We start from the raw sequence: 18,196 nt of genomic DNA, 5'->3' as shown, positions 1-18,196 counted from the left end.
AGATCAGACCATAAATTAATTTCACTGGATGTCCACATCCCGACCCCACCCCCAGCCCAGAAAACCACTGTGAAAAACTTCTCAAAAGCGAACTTCTCACTTCTCAAAACCGAAGTGGAATCCTTCAAGGCCCCAGGGCCAGTGGAAACTACAGCCCAAACTGCAGAATCCTATATAAATGCATTCTACGGACATCTCCAGGAATGCATGGATCATTCTATCCCAAACAAAACCAAGACCCAATCATCCAAAGGCAGGCGTCCAGTCTGGTGGACCCCTGCCATAAATAAACTGTACAACAGAAGGAGGAAGTTACTACATGATAGAGCAAAATCCCTAATAGGGAAGGCATCTCTGATCAGTACTAGCAAAAAATTACGATCCCTCATAAAACCCTCCAAGGCCAGCTTCGAGAGAAAAATTGCACAGGACACCAAAGACAATCATAAGGCTTTTTTCAGTTATGTTAGAAACCTGGGATGCAACTCCCAGACTTGTTCTGAGTTGATTCTAAACGACAAAAAATACATTGAACCCACAGACTTCGCCAATATCCTGGCAGACAGGTTCAGTGCAAACTTCTCCACCCCCTCCCCCCCAAAAGAGCAAGTATCTATCCCGGCAGAGGGCTGTCTCCCAAACATCTCAGATGCTCAGGTGAAGGCTGCCCTCTCCAAAGCAAAAAAACACTGCTTCCATGGGACCAGATGGCGTCCCAGGTTGCGTCCTACATGAACTACAAGAGGAACTAATCCCTCAAATAAAACAGCTATCCAATCTCAGCCTCGCTACAGGATATGTGCCCACAGAATGGCGTACAGCAACAGTGGTCCCACTCCACAAAGGTGGAGCCTCTACGGACCCTGGAAACTATCGCCCCATAAGCCTGACTAGCTTAGTCTGCAAGGCTATGGAGAGGATCATCATGGAGCTCATAAACAAAGACATTGGGGACCTACAGACACTAGATCCTACCCAGTTCGGCTTTGTCAAGGGCAGATCCTGCCTTTTGAACCTGGTTGACTTCTTTGAAACAGTCACCAAAGCCATATATGAAGGGAAGGTAGTCCACACAGCCTATCTGGACTTTGCAAAGGCATTTGACACAATACCCCACTCGGGCATCATAGATAAGCTATCCAGCTTAAATATAAACCCCTATGTCACAAGATGGGTCACAAACTGGCTCAAAGACAGAACCCACAGAGTGAGAGTTGCTGGAGCCATGTCAGACTCAAAACCGGTCACAAGTGGCGTCCCACAGGGTTCTGTCCTGGGACCACTCTTGTTCGGTATATACTTTTCCGAGGTACAGGCAAACGTGGGAGGACTATGGCTCACCAAGTTCGCAGACGACTGCAAACTGGGCGCCATAATCAACTCTCCAGCTGATACAAACATCCTTCAAAAAGGTCTCACAGAGACAGATAACTGGTGCCAGCGCCATAGTTTAAAGCTAAATGCCAAAAAATGTATAGTCATACCCTTTGGCAAAAACAATGTGCCCACAAATTACCACATAGGCGGAAACCCATTAAGTACAGAGAAAGTTATTAGGGACCCGGGGACCCAAGTTGATAGCAATCTCTCCTTTGAAAACCACATTGCCAAAGTGGTTAGAAAGACCTTCTACATAGCCCACCTCATCACTAAGGGTTTTACATCTAGATCAAGAGAGGTAATCGTGCCCCTTTATTCATCCCTCATCAGGCCCATCATAGAATACAATGCCCCTTTTGGGATGTACCTTACCCGACACCTGCAGCAATTAGAAAGACCTCAAAAGTATCTCACCAAGAGGATCAAGGGTCTCAAACAGATGCCATATGCTGCTCGGTTAAAAAAACTCCAGCTCTACTCAGTTGCATACCGCCTACTGAGGCGATCTATGCCTGACATACAAAGCTATGTCAAATCCAGAATTAATGGACATGCTCCACCTCAGTAAATCTAAATCCCTTAGAGCCAAACGCTCGAGGGACTTGAACCTCAGCGCAGAAATAAATAGAACTTGCTGGAGGGACAGGTTCATAACCCAGAGGCTCCCTTCGCTCTGGAATAGAATTCCAGTTCATGTGAGGCAGAGCACCTCACTGAATCTCTTCAAGAAGAATCTCGATAAGTGGATGGGGGATCGTAGGTTTGTCCCAGGGATTACTCCTGTGTCACTATTAGACAGAGGCACAGTAAACTAAACCTTAAAAAGGGCACAGTATACTCAAATCAAGGGGTGGCGTAAGCCATACAGAATCGGGCTAGACTTATAATTGCCCCAGGGCAGATAGCCTAGTATGAACCTATGAACCTATACAAAAACTGAGCTAGGCTAGACAGAATTTACATTTCACAGGAGCATGTACATTTAATTGAAGGTCTTGATACACACTCGATAACTATTTCAGATCATGCGCCTGTTTGTTTGTGTCTTTCAGCTTTTCCTGGTTAGAGGTCACCACAGCGGAACTCTGGTCCGCTAATGATTGGCAGTAGATTTTTGCCAGGCCTAACGCACAACCTTCAACGAAGGAACGCCCATTCATGCATGTCGACGCACAGAAGACGCTCTAACTGAGATTCAAACGGGCAACGTCTAACTGTGAGGCGACAACGCTACCGCAGCACCACCACCGTAATAACTAAAATAAAAACACAGGGTAATAAAATAAAAGTGAGACACTGGTGCTTTCCCACCTATCTGTTCACAAGAAGAATTTAAGGAATGAGTATTAGAAATTATTCAGGAGCTGTTAGAGAAGATAGAAAGTTCTTCTGAAAATATAGCTTGGGAGTTGGGATAAAATTAAAAAGGAGTATAAAAATAGGGTGGAAATAAAGGGCGATTTGGTTAAGAAGTAGCAAGAATTATTTAGAGGGACTGACAAATGTTAAAGTATTGCTGAATAGGGGGACTCTCACAGAACAAGAAGAGGAGCAACTACAGAATGCTAAACAAAAAATAAGGGGTTACCTCAGCAATATCCATGAGTTAGGAACAATTGCTGTTAAGCAACTGATTTTTGATAACTCTAGAGCAGATAGCACAACAACTCAGGCAACAAAAAGTAGAAAGGCCGGTCTTCAAGCTTAGGGAGCCTCTAACAAGAAAGGTAACAAGATCCTGTAGAGGTATTAGAAATATTTAGGAAATTCTATGAAAGTCTGTATAAAGCAGAGAAATATAGAAATCAAGAAAAGGTACAAATGGAAGTGTTTATGGAATAATTATGCCTAGGTTAGAAGTAGATGAGGCTCCATTATGAACAGGTAGGATAGGAGCTCATAAGATAAAAATGGTGCTGTATAACCAATCTATAGGAAATTCCCCAGGAAAAGATGGTTTTCCTGTGGAAGTTTGGAAGCTAGGAGGGAAAAAAACTGAAAGATATGGAAGGTTTTGTTTAACAGTATTTTAAGAGGAGGAAAAGTGCCAACATCCTGGAAGAAAATGGTAGTAGCTGTAATACCTCAAGGGGGTAAATACCCATCAGAGCCAGCTTCCTACAGGCCCATTGTAATACTAAACTATGATTATAAAGTATTTATGTCTGTAATGGCAAAAGTGATACCAGAATTGATAAGTATGGATCAGTGTGGTTTTGTGTTGGGGAGGCAAGTATTTGACAAGATTAACAGAACATTAATCCAGATGGAAGCAGAATATAAGAAAATACCACTGTATTTGTAATGCATAGAAAGCATTTGATAAACTAAGCTGGGGCTTTATGAACAGGGGAATGCATTTCCCGATAAAATTAATAAGGTTGATCAGGAGGATAGATAAGGGATCAAAGGTGAAAATTAAAGTGGGTGGGGTCTTCTCTGTTAACTTCTGCTTGAGCAGAAGAACCAGGCAGGAGTGTGCTTTTTCCCCTTTATTTGCATTATATTTAGAACCATTATCAAAGAAAGTAAAGGACACAGAAATTCAAGAATATAGTTGGTATGGTACTCAAAAAAAGCTGGCTGTATTTGTAGATGACATTATTTTATACCTGACAAAATCAGAAAAGGGTATTAGTGTTGTGGAACATTTTGAGATGGTTTCAAATCTTTTCGGGACACAGAATTAATGAAGCAAAAACAAAGGTAATAGCGGTAAAGTATGTATCCACACATGAATAAGTTCAGTAATATGCATATTTATGGGGGATATGATAAAATTAAGTATTTAGGAGTATAGATTAAAATTGATTCTGGTGTGGCAGCTAAGGATATGTGGGAAGAGACTAAACAAAAGTTAATACAAAAACTGAGATATTGGAAGCTCTGTTATATAGATATGGATAGTAAGATAAAAGAAGTTAAAATGTTTTTAATCCATTTAGTGTTATGCACAGGTCAGCCACATTTTTATCAACGAGAGAAGTTGTAAATAGCAATTAATTAAAGAGCTGAAGGATTTTATCTGGAAGGGTAAGACAGCAAGAATCAAGTGGGGTAAGATGATTCTTCCATTAGAACAAGGCGGATTAGGATTACCCAATCTAAAGGGGTATTTCACAGTTACACAATTAAGACTCCTGTACATAGCACAAGCAGAAACTTATAATTCAAAGTGGAAAGATATGATAATGAAAGAGGGAGAGAAGCTCAAGAAAAGAGGAGAGACTGGGATTTTGGATGCAGATCTTAAAGGAGAATAACAATAATCGCGCAGGATATTATATTAGTAAAGTATCCAGGAAGTATTCTAAGAACTAAGCCAACATAGGAATGGAGGAAAGGAGATTCTGCTGATGGGGATGACTGTGATTAGGGAAACAAACAATGGGTTGGAGGAGGTGGGAATGTATTGGAGAAAACTGGTAAAGAAACCAAGGTATCGGGAGCAAATAACTAGAGATGGAAAGGTAATAGAATGGGAAGATGCCAAGAATTTATTTGGACTGCAGGTTAGAGCTTGAGACTGGATAAACAATTCACAAAGAAACAATGGAGTGATGCATGTATGTCTCCCAAATATGCAACTAAATCTAGATTATTTAAGATTTTTGCTTGGAAATTTATGGGGAAGAAAGAGGTAATTGGGAACATATTTTCTAGGAGTGTAATGAGTTGGCTGACTTTAAAGATTCCCTGCAGACTACTCTGCCAAAGATACTGGGTTAGTAAATTGGCGTAACTAGGTAAATGATTTTTGTGAGGTATGGTACAGAATTGGAATTGCCTAGCCTTTCTGAATCTAATTATGGTGGCTGCCAAAAAAGCAATTACTAGAAAATGGAAATCAAAGTCTTAACTAAACTGTACTAGAAGCAGTGAATATAGTAACAAAGATAAAACAACTGGAATTGGGATCTTTAAAAAATGGTAGGAGCAAATTACTAAGAAAATATGGGATTTGTGGGAACAGTACATACAGGCTAGGGATGAGGTTTAAAAGAAGGCAGGACTTGAATGAGCTGTGTAATGTTTGATTGACAATGATTGGGTAGATTGCAAATGATGTATAATGTTTGCAGCTGGGATTATGCTAATATGGTTTGTTTTCATTTATATAAATGTATGATTGCTTATGTTATAAATGGTAATTTAATAAAAATGTTTCTTGTTTAAATAAAAAAAGGCAGGAATTGAATAATTTATGTAATGTTGCTTAGATTATATGATATATAACAATATATATGATGTATAATGTTTGTAAATGTGAACTTGTTAATATGGTTTGATTACTTTGATAAAAATATGTTTGCCTATGTCACAAGTGATAATTGAATAAAAATAAAAAAAAGAAAGAAAGCTTTGAGTTTTGGTGTGCCCGTACAGTCCTCTTATATCTGCATTTAGTCTTGCGCTGAGAGAGTCTGTATGGTACACAAAGAAGGAGGCTAAAGCTTTGTAGATTGGCGGGATACCTGATATCCTTGGCAGGATATGTCACATATAGTTATGCTTACTGTGTAACAGTGATCTGTTTGAACATCTATTGTTATGGTACGTTAACTTACACAGCTGTACTTTGTCCTTTTGTAACTTTTGAGTGTTTACACGAGTGGAGTGCTGGAATTGTGCAGGCCACCAGTATTTGCCAAGCCGTGAGGTGGTTTTCTTGGTATGTTGTTTGCTGTCCTTGACTAACATTTTTTACAATCACATGACTTTTTGTCCCAAGGGGGACAAGTTCAGTTTGTAGCAGTAGACAGCAGTGACCCACTGGCCATTCACACTCATCATCAGCCGAGCCTCCATAGCTGCTTTGTTTATAAATTAACTCTGTCTCATTCCATGATATCTTGTTTCATAGAAAAAAACTCCTGAAACAAGAAGTGGCATAGATGTGCTAGGCCATTTTCTACTCATAATGTATATTACAGCAGTTGCATTGAGAAAAGAGGAATTTAGTTATGAAATAACATTTATTCTTCAGCTGATATTTATTTTTCCTCTTCTTGCAGCTACGGACGACGTTGTTAAAGTTGAAGTTTGGGATATAGTGGATAAAGGTAAGGGCATTAAAATACAATTTAAGACGTAAATGTAATGCTCAAAGCTTAATTCGTTATGGAAGCTTGAAATGTAGAAGTTGATGAGTTTCCAAAAAGTAGATGTTGACAGTGGTGAAATGAGACATTGGCAAGGTTGACACTCTGGTAAAATGTGTGAAATTTGTATTGTAATTGGATGAAAAATTCTAGCCACACTAATATATTTCAGCTTATGTCACACACACACACACACACACACACACACACGCACACGCACACGCACACGCACACACACACACACACACACACACACACACACACACACACACACACACTGTATTTTACAAGCCCAGTATGCTGTCATTTAACTGCAGTCAAGTGATTGTGGTAATCAGTTGCTTGTACAGATTGGTTCCCCATTCTCGAAGTATCCATTTTCTTCATGATTGTCATCATTTAAAATAAATCTTGCCAATAGTAAAGTATTTCAACTTTTTCCTGTAAACCTACAGACATTATACACTGCCCCATAACCAGTCAGATTGACAGCTGTTGTCAGTTACAGACTGCTTCCCCTTAAACCCCCCCCCCCAAAAAAAAAAAAAAAAAACTGCTTTCTGACTATGGATACATGTCTGAATTTACTTCATTATAATAAAATGAAAGACATTCTGGCTACAGTAATGTATTTTAGCTTTTTAGACACATGCACACATAACATGCACACTACCCCTAGTAAGCCAAATCAGTAGTATCAGTTGTTTCACTTTCAGACTGTTTCCCCACCCTCAAAAGTAAGTTTGACTGATTAGTCAGTTATTTATTTATTTTTATTTTATTTATTTTACATTTGTTGACTGGGCTGGTCCAACTGGATATATTTCCATTTTCAGTAGAGGCCCGGGGAGAAAAGCTCCACATATAAACCACCACCACACAAAAATGTTTATAATAAACAAGATAGGTATTACAGTTTAAATTATGGGAAGACTATGAGACACACTACAGTAATGCATAATACACCTACAGATAATTTTCCAGTATGAATATCTAGGGCAACCCCAAGACATTATTAAAATACATTTAAATCCTTGGTTATTCTAGTTTACTCCACACAGTTACTATTTCCAAGGGGTTAAACAGTAACAGTAAAAAAAGGAGGAAGTATAAAGAAATGGCAGGAATACTACCTTCAGGATACATTCATAGCCAAGTAGAAAAGATAGCTAATTGTGTCTAAGTAGTAGAGATAGCTTATTGGTGCTACTAATTCAGAGGAGTAGACATGAAAGAGTGGAGGAAAGTAGGAAGTCAAGAGATAACATCAGAGAAATCCAGAGGATCAGTCTGGGTAACAGCAAGGGCATAGCCAGTGAGTTTTAAGGTCTTTCTTAAGACTTTGTTTAAAGATAGGAAGGGATGGAAGTGAGGTTAGGTCAGATGGCAAGAGGTTCCATTGTTTTCCAGCGGTATTGGAGAACAGTGAGTCCCCAGCTAAGTTGTTAGACTTGGTGGTACTAGCTAGAAGTGTATTGGAAGAGCGTAAGGAATTAAGATTCCTATAGGGTGCTATAAGGTTGTTGAGTATTGGTGTGTTGTTGGGCTGGTAAAAAATCTTATGAACAAAGGTAAGTTGGGAAAGTATCAGAAGGTTTTTTTAGTTCAAGCCAGTCTAGCTGGTGAAGGTTAAGACAGTGCTGAGTTCTAAATGAGTTTCCAGTGGCAAATCTAGCAATACTATTATAGGAGTTGGCTAGTTTGGTAAGATTATTTTTTTTTAGATTAGTGTATATGGGTGCAGCATACAGAAGAGTTGAAATTAGATGGGAGTGGGCAATAGTCATTCTGGCTGTTGGAGTTAAGAAAGGTTTTATCCTATATAGGGAGCCCAGTTTTTTATTAACAGATTTAATGGTGTTATTAATGTGATTGTCAAAGGTGAGGTTATTATCAATTGCGATTCCTAATAGTTTGGTGGAAGAGTCGGGGGGCTATAAGGGTGCCATTTTTGGATTGAATGGAGAAATCTATGGGGGAGGACTTACTGTTTGTTGTAAACAGTAGTAGCTTGGTCTTTTTGGCATTCAAAAGAAGGCACCGTTTCAAGAACCATGCCTCTACTGTGTTGAAAGCTGTTTGGGTTAAAGATTGAAGTTCAGATATAGAGTTGGCAGAGCATATTATCGTAGAATCATCAGCATATTGTATACAGGTGGCTTAAGGAATAGCTATTTGAAGGTCATTGATGAATAAAGAGAAAAGAAGAGGGCCAAGAATAGAGCCCTGAGGGACTCCAAGGGAGATAGGATGATGAGATGATAGTTGATTCTTCCAAAGAACAGCTTGCTGTCTATTACTAAGGTAAGACTTGAACCAGAGAATTACTTTGGCATTAAGGGAGAGGGATGACAGAGTGTTTATAAGTAAGAGATGGTTAACCATATCATAGGCTTTAGACAGGTCGATGAAGAGTGCTGATGAGAGGGTGCTATTATTATGGTTATTATTAATGGTGTTGGTGAAAGATAGGAGAGCTGAGGTGGTACTATGAAAAGGCCTGAAGCCATGCTGACAGTTTGCTAGAATGTTATGTTGAATTAGGTAGTCCATTAGCTGATGGTGAATACATTTTCCATAATCTTGGCTAATGGAGAAAGGAGAGCTATAGGCCTGTAGTTAGAATAGTCATTAGAGTTACCTCCTTTGTGTAAGGGAATAATGTGGGTGATTTTCCAGAGATCTGGAATGGTTTCTTCAGTTATGGTACAGTTTATCAGGATGGATATAGGATAGGCGACTACTTTAGCTGCTTGCTGTAGGTATTCAGATGGTAACTTATCGGCAGAGGGGGTACAAGGCTTAAGTTTGTGGATACGTTTTTGGATGTAAGAGGTAGAGATGGGTTGTAGTTGTAATGTTGGCTGAGTATCAGGTGGGGAGTTAAGTAGATCTGAGTTGTCTGAAGCTAGTTGACTGGCTAGAGTTTGTATGGTGTCTGTGAAGAAGGTATTAAAGGCATTGGCAGTTTGATGGGAGGTGTTGTTTTCTGACCCTAGAGGGGAAGGAGTGCTAGAGTGGCCTGGATGAAGGAGGTTATTTAAGCTTGCCCAGAATTTGTGTGGATTGTTGTGGTGAATTTGCTGCAGTTTGCAATAGTAGATTTATTTTGTCAGAGAGAGAATAGCTTTTTTTTTAGCATTTCTCAACTGTCTAAAGATTTGCTGTTCTGAGGTATTTCTGGTTGCTCTCCACTTAGCCCAGGATTTATTTCTAAGTAATATTTTTTGTCTGATATCTTTTGAGAGCCAGGGGGCAGGTTTGGATTTTGTTCTAATAGATCGTTTAGGTGCATGCCTGTCGAGGATTGTTAAGAATTTGTTATTGAAATATATAACAGCTTCTTCAAGAGGGAGAGTTTTTAGAGGGTTCCAGTCACAGGCACTATGTTCCATTTGAAATAATACAGGCTGAACGTTTTTCTCGGTTTGAGAAGTCCTATAGTTGGGGGCGTTGGTAATGTCATTCTTTTGTCTTATGATGTAAGTAAGCATGTGATCACTTACATCATCAAGGCAAGGTTCCTAGTTTATAAGTATGTTCTTGTTTATTGATTAGTATCCAGTCTAGTATAGTTTCTTTATTGTTTGGTTTGTTAATTCTAGTGGTGGTGGTGATAGTTTGGTTAAAGCCATGCAAATTAATATGAGAAGAAGGATTATCTGTATTGATACTATTCCAATCAGTATTGAAATCTCCTAGAATAATAGTTTCTTGTGGGTAAGTAGTACATGTCCAGCATAGGGTATCCTCTGTTGTAGTAATGTTATTACCTGGGGGCAGGTAGATACAGATTATGTATAGTGCTTTGCTGGAGTTGAGTTTAAATCTAGTGATTAAGAGTTCAACTTTACTATCTTGAGGTGGGTTATAAGGTATAGAGGAGATGTGTAGTTCATTTCTAAACAGTAGGGCTACTCCTCTTCCTTTGCATTTTACTCTGTCATGTCTCAGTATATTGTACCCTGGGGGGATTATTTCAGTATCCTTAGTTGTGGGTTTTAACCAGGTTTCTGTAAGACCGAGGATGTCAGATGAGTGAATATCAAGAAGGGCATGAAGATGGGCAACTTTGTTGTTAATACTGCGGATATTGAGATGACCTATTAGTAAGAAGATAGAAAGACTGGTCTGGCTAGTAAGGGTTTTGGGAGAGGTACTAAGAATAGGTATAGTAGAGAGATTAGAAGGGCCTGGGTTAGGGTGGATGTCACCATCTTTTAAAGTGGGAGATTTTAGTGCAGAAAGAGGGTTAGAATTAAGGCTAGGTAGAGATTTCAATTTTTTTACTGTGGGGTGGTTTAATTTCATGGGTGTAAGTCGATGATATTTAGGTAGCAAGTAGCAGGAAGTGGAGGTGATATTTATTTAGGGATGGGTAAGGGCATTGTTATATATAGATGTTTGTTTAGGAGAGTAGTTGAGGTAGTAGTAATTCACCTTTTCAAAAGAGGTGAGGAGATAGGTAGTGGTGAGGATAGGTATAAGAGTGGCTAAGAGTATTACCAAGGATAGGATAGTTTCAGTTGTTGTAGACATATTACTTAGTAAATGTGTACTGTTACTGCCAGGTAGGGCTAGGATGCAATAGTATCAGATAAAAAAAGTTAAGATAGGGTAGTAGAGAAGAGAAATGCTACCGGTAGAGAAGTTTTCTTCAAGTAGTATGTAGGTAGGTAGGGTAGTAACGAATGAGAAATGGGAAAGGTAAAGAGGTTGTATAATGCTAAGGTAGGATAGAAGTGATGAAGAGCTTGCAAGGGTAAAGAAGTTGTTTAAGGTAGTGAAGAGTTAAGGTCGGGTAGTAAATAATAAAAAATGGTAAGGGTGGAGAGGTTGATGAAAGTAGTATAGGTAGGGGTAGTAAGAGACAGAGTAATGGAAAAGCTATAAAAGGATGGGTGTGGCTTAGGTAAATTGACTTGAGCCCGGGATAGGTTGGATAGGAGAGAGGGTGTGGTTCTAGGAAGTATAAGGTTAGGACCACTGGGGTGGGTGGGAATTGGGGGTAGGGGAGCGGAGTGAGCCCGTAGGGCGAATGGAGCGGGTAGAGCCAAGTAGTGCTGAGAGGTAATCAGTTTTACAGTGAGACTGTAATTTACAAAACTTTAGTAGGTATGTGGCACTTCTTTGAGACACTAATTCCTGTGAAATACTGGTGGAGTCCTTTTTGTCTATTTATTATGGGAGAAGGAATAAGAAGCAGTAGTATAGCAGCAATCTTTAGATAAGGTAACTTAGTTTCTAGCTCTTCTGTCTTACTGCCTAACTGACTTATAGGTTAAAGTCTTGTATTTCCTTTCAGGGGGGTTAGCTATGTAAAAAGTTAAACTTGGATAGCTGAAAATAGGTTCATACAGCAACTCTAGAGAAGTTTAGTATACAGGTAAGATACATGGATTACAAGCTGTGTACTTTGCTGCCCTCTAGTGGCAAAACAAAGGAAACTACACCTAGTCTCAGAACAAGTTTGGGAAAAGGGGGGGGGTTGATGGCCTCGGGGTAGGTCCATGGGTGTGCTGGCCCAACAACAGGAATATGATAAACAGTATAATATGTTAGGGTTACAGTAAAAATCAGTAGGTTATCACCTACGCAATGAGGCAGTAGGAAGAACTTCTAGGTATTCCATGGTGGGTTCTACCGATAGGGTATTCTTTCAGTTCAGTTGGGAGGTTCCTCAGATGTACTAGGTAGCTGTTGGAAAGATAGCCCGGGTCACAGCACAAGGCTTCAAGCTGTAAGAGAAAAAAGAGAAAACTGAGAAAACTATGAAGAAAGCCTGGTTGATGTCCTTGCAGTAGAGGGAAAGAGAGGTGGTGAGGTAGTGTGGAAGTGAGTAACTGAGTGAGGTAAGAGAATCACTAGAGTTTAACACTGGTGGACAGAATATTGACTCTAAAACAGTAAAACAGAGACACATAAATCACAAAATAAATTAAATAAAACACACGTCATTCGTAGTGTGAGACACAATACATTTAGATGACCTACTAAGCAAATAATTAGCTAGTGGAATTATATCAACAGCGTACAGTGCCAGACTCAGTAGAGTAGGAATGTTAAGCAAGGCTGCCTATCCGTTGAAACAGAGAATTTGCAAAGCAACATAAAATACAAACTGCTACAAAAACTTTCTGAGGTGTGGAACACTTAGATAATCATACATATAACTTAGTAAAAATAACATATATAGGCTAAGGTAGAGCACAGGATCAGCATCAAACAGAGAATATACAATATAGGACTGTTGTGGCATTCACTACGTTCAGATATTATACACATTTAACCTCCTTCAGACTACCAATGCGTTTTATTAACATTATCCCCCTAGCATATTAGCATAGACAAAATAACGGCAGCAGTTGTGGTCTGTATGTTTTACTGCTGCTTGAACTGCTTATAGAGCTAGGACTGTAGCTTTATACAGATAACACACAATACCTAAATGTAATATCGTTAAAATGCACAAACACTTTTAAATTATCTAACTAATCCTCGTGTAGCAGACAGGACTAGGGGAAAGCATTTTGCTCTGTGAGCAGCTCAGGAATTAAATTTAGTGCCTGAAGGTTTTATAAGATGGCTAAAATATCACAGAGGAGTAGCAAATGTTAAGTATAAGCACTCTGCGCCGGTGCACAACTCGAGCAAGTTACAGTTGGTAACAGTGCTCTGCGCTAAGTTACCTGAGCAGACCAGGAATTAAATTCAGTGCCAGAAGGCTTTAAAGATGGCTAAAATATTGCTGAGGATTAGCGAATGCTAAGTATCAGCGCTTTGTGCCTGGGCACAACTCGAGAGAGAGATACAATTGTTAACAGTGCTCTGCGCTAAGTACCTGAGCAGACCGGGAGTTAAATGTAGTGCCACAAGGCTTTATAAGATGGCTAAAATATCGCTGAGGATTAGCGAATGTAAAATATCAGCACTCGGTGCCTGGGCACATCTCGAGCAGGTTACACATGGTAACTGTGCTGTGCGCTAAGTTATCTGTAAATAGCAATTGGAAGTGAGCAATATTTTAAGTAAAATAACATCACTAAGTGCCTGAGCACATATAACAAGAGCTGCAGCCAAGAACTGAGCTATGCACTGTGTTAACTGCAGCCTCTTCAGAGGTAAAAGTTCCACTTTATCGTCTGAGCAATTCTACAGGGTATGCATTAATTCAGAGTAGAGGTCGATAAGGAAATAGCATTACAAGCCATAGCAAGTGACGAAATTAATCAAAATAACTAGGGTATTCACGACTGAGCAATCTTATATTGCTCCTAGGGGCTTTTGGTCATTAAAACAGCTCATATATGTATATGCTGATATATATATATATATATATATATATATCAAAGATGTGTTCACGTTAAATGCATTCTGGTTGCATTAATATGGCTTACCTTTTCTTTCATGCACACAGTTTGCAACTGAAGGCAGATTGAGAATTGTTTAGCTTTGATCAAATGATTGTAAGCATTGGTTGGTTTCCTGAATAAATTGTTTCCTTACACCTTGAAAATAACCACTTTGTTAGTTTGTTTACCTCTGATGTTTGGGTGTGATTATTTGGTCACTTACCAGGAGTATATTTGCTGCTCGGTATTCATTCATACCACCTTCTCCTTCCCTCTGTTGCAGTGCTGTGACAGATGCCTGGTGTCAAAGCCATGGCTTCAAGCTCAACGCCAAAAAGTGCATTGTCATCCCCTTTGGTAAAAACTCTGTACCCATGAACTGCCACGTCGGCGGTAGTCTACTTAACACCAAAAGTGTGATGAGACCTTGGGACACAGGTGGACAGTAGTCTGTCCTTTGATAATCATATCGTCACAGTAGTCAGGAAACCCTTCTACGTGGCACACCTCATCACAAAAGGTTTCTCATCTAGGAAAAAAGAGGTAATTGTTCTCCCCTACTCATCACTCATTAGACCCATTATAGAATACAGCACCCCTTTTGGTATGTACCTCACAAGACATCTACAACAACTGGAAAGGCCGCAGAAATATCTCACAAAGAGGATTACTGGCCTCCAGATGCCCTACGTAGACTGTCTCAAAAAACTCCAGCTTTACTCCATTGTGTATAGCCTACTCAGAGGCGATCTCTGCCTAACATACAAAGCTATGTCAAACCAAAAGCTGTTAAATCCCAATCCCTCCGAGCTACATGCTCTAGGGACCTAAACCTTGTCACCACAATAAACCAAACATGCTGGAGGGATAGATTCCTGTCCCAGACACTTCCCATACTCTGGAACAAACTACCTATCTATATCAAACAAAGCTCCTCATAGGCACTCTTCAAGAAAAATCTTGATGATCAGATGGGAAATAAGGAATTCACCCCAGGGATCACTTCTGTGGCTCTGCTTGACAGTGGCACAGGAAAATAATTTTCTTGGGTGGCGAAAGCCAGGGTACCTTTTTGGCTAGGCTTATATAGGCCCTAGGGCCAATAGCCTAGTATGTACCTATGAACATTTTAAAAAGAAATAGATTGCTGCTGTTGACGGGCTGTGCTGTTAATACCATCCAAATGTTTATCTGGTGTCCTGCAAGTGTTTTTTTCTTTTATTTCAGTGTCAAAGGAAGCGATCACTCTGGTTTTTAGAGCAGACTTGCTCTGTCCAGTAATTGCAACCAATTGTAGCTTTAGCCAGGCATAAGCAGTGACATCATTTATGTCTTAACAGGTGATGCCAGTGTTTATAACACACTTGAGTCAGTGCTTTGTAATATATCAGAATGAGTGTCAGTGGTTTATGATATGTAGTAATAGGTGTTGGTTTGTATGCCATAACTGGTGTCACTGCTTTATGATACTAGTAATGGGATGTCGGTAGTTTATGATATGCAGTAACTGATGTAAATGTTTATATATCATTGTGTGCATCTGTGCCTTATAACTGCAGTGGTGGTGCTGCGGTAGCGTTGTCGCCTCACAGTAAGATGTTGTCCTGTTCGATTCTCAGCTAAAGCGTCTTCTGTGTGGAGACATGCATGAATGGGCATACCTTCGTTGAAGGTTGTGCGTCAGAGCTGACAACTCGGCACGTAAAAATCTACTGCCTTTCATTAGCAGACCGGAGTTCCGCTGTGGCAACTCCTAACCAGGAAAAGCCAAAAGACACAACAAGTGTGCATCTGTGCCTTATGATGTGTAGTAGCAGATGTTGGTGCCTACTGTGTTGTAACAAGTCAGAACCTTACTTGTTGGCAGAAAAAGAATAGAGATTATATGTATGTCTCAGTTCCAAGAATAGAGATTATATGTATGTCTCAGTTCCATATTTATTTTGGGGTTAACTTTGCCTTTAAAAGTTTAGGGTAATTATTTAATGACTTATTAAGTTTATGGATGAAATACTCATGCCTAAAGGTGAAATGAAATGATATTTCAAAGTGGTTTGACAAAGTATGTAACAATTTCTTACTCTTGAATGTGGTATTCAGTATTTCTAATAGCATTTCTTGGTGGAATGTTATATTTTTTAAAACTATAAAAGTAGTGCTTGTGAAAAGGCAGTAAGTAAGTCTTTACATCTGTTTCAAAGCCCTTAGAGCAATAGGTCTTAAACTTCCTACAAGCAGTAATGAAATGGAGGGCAATGCTGAGGAAATACTTGGTTAACTATTCCAAATACAGTTGGTGCTCATTCAGTGATTGCTGAGTAAAGGGGAGTGATGACAATCCTAGATCTAAACATAATCCCTTTGTTTATAATTATTACTTAATTAAATTAATTAATTAAATTAATAATTAAATTAATTACTGTACTTTATTAATAAATTTATCATTTAGTTATTGCCAGAACATTAGCTGCAGAAGACTCCACCCCTCCTTCCTCAGCTCAGCACCCTTCTTCATTCCAGCATGGCAAATGTCCACCCCTCCCCCAGGGATTTCAGGATGCTTCCTGCGTAAAACTGATGTCCACCTTCACCATTTTAGAGTCTTCTTTTGCAGAAAGACATGGGGATATCTACCCTATGAGCTAACAGCCAAGGCCTTTGAATTCCTACGCAAAAAACAACCCTCTAATGCTATTCTGAAGGGAAAGGTGTATGAGAACTGTGTGTTTGTGTCCTTACAATTGTACATGATACTTTAGATGGGGTCATGTGTGCTTGTGTCCTTACAGTTGTACATGATACTCCAGATGGGGTCATGTGTGCTTGTATCCTTACAATTTTACATGATACTCCAGATGGGGTCAAGTGTGTTTGTGTCGTTATAATTGTACGGTACTCTAGATGGGGTCATGTGTTCTTGTGTCCTTACAATTGTACATGATACTCCAGATGGGGTCATGTGTGCTTGTGCCCTTACAATTGTACATGATACTCCAGATGGGGTCATGTGTGCTTGTCTCCTTATAGTTGTACATGATACTCCAGATGGGGTCATATACGCTTGTGTCCTTAAAATTATGCATGATACTGCAGATGGGATCATGTGTGCTTGTATCATTATAATTGTGTGATACTCCAGATGGGGTCATGTGTGCTTGTATCATTATAATTGTACGATACTCTAGATGGGGTCATGTGTGTTTGTGTCGTTATAATTGTATGATACTCCAGATGGGGTCGTGTGCTTGTGTCTTTACAATTGTACATAATACTCCAGATGGGGTCGTGTGATTGTGTCCTTACAATTGTACATGATACTCCAGATGGGGTCATATACGCTTGTGTCCTTAAAATTGTGCATGATACTGCAGATGGGATCATGTGTGCTTGTATCATTATAATTGTGTGATACTCCAGATGGGGTCATGTGTGCTTGTATCATTATAATTGTACGATACTCTAGATGGGGTCATGTGTGCTTGTATCATTATAATTGTATGATACTCCAGATGGGGTCATGTGTGATTGTGTCCTTACAATTGTACATGATACTTCAGATTGGGGTCATGTGTGTTTGTGTCGTTACAATTGTACATGATACTCCAATTGGGGTCAAGTGTGTTTGTGTCGTTATAATTGTACGATACTCTAGATGGGGTCATGTGTGCTTGTGTCCTTACAATTGTACATGATACTTCAGATGGGGTCATGTGTGCTTGTGTCCTTACAATTTTACATGATACTCCAGATGGGGTCATGTGTGCTTGTCTCCTTACAATTTTACATGATACTCCAGTTGGGGTCAAATGTGTTTGTGTCGTTATAATTGTACGATACTCTAGATGGGGTCATGTGTGTTTGTGTCCTTACAATTGTACATGATACTCCAGGTGGTGTCATGTGTTCTTGTGTCCTTACAATTGTACATGATACTCCAGATGGGGTCATGTGTGCTTGTGTCCTTACAATTGTACATGATACTCCAGATGGGGTCATGTGTGCTTGTGTCCTTACAATTGTACATGATACTCCAGATGGGGTCATATGTGCTTGTGTCCTTACAATTGTACATGATACTCCAGATTGGGGTCATGTGTGTTTGTGTCCTTAAAATTGTGCATGATACTTCAGATGGGGTCATGTGTGCTTATGTCGTTATAATTGTATGATACTCCAGATGGGGTAGTTTTTGTCCAGTGGAAAAAAAACATCGTTTCCAAATGACATTTCCTCTTCTCTGCATCCAGTTATTCTAACCTGCTTTGTAGATGACTTTTTCTTATCTTTAGGCGACTAGGTATGAGTACTGTCAAGCCATTGAGTGAGTGAGTGAGAGAGTGCGTGAGAGTGTGAGTGCGTGAG

General features: G+C 39.5%; 1 protein-coding gene across 1 annotated transcript in view; it reads left to right on the top strand.

The window, feature by feature from the left end:
• Positions 1-18,196, top strand: part of RABL6 (RAB, member RAS oncogene family like 6) — a 1,129,210-nt gene that overhangs the window by 410,954 nt on the left and 700,060 nt on the right. Inside the window, exon 3 of the mRNA XM_044058056.1 lies at positions 6,396-6,443. Within this exon, the coding sequence (XP_043913991.1) occupies positions 6,396-6,443 (48 nt within the window). The remainder of the gene's footprint in view (positions 1-6,395; positions 6,444-18,196) is intronic.

This window comes from Protopterus annectens, chromosome 16.part0 (genome assembly GCF_019279795.1).
Source record: "Protopterus annectens isolate FY-2018-M chromosome 16.part0, PAN1.0, whole genome shotgun sequence".
NCBI lineage: Eukaryota > Metazoa > Chordata > Ceratodontiformes > Protopteridae > Protopterus > Protopterus annectens.
This window is presented reverse-complemented; position numbering and strand designations above follow the sequence as displayed.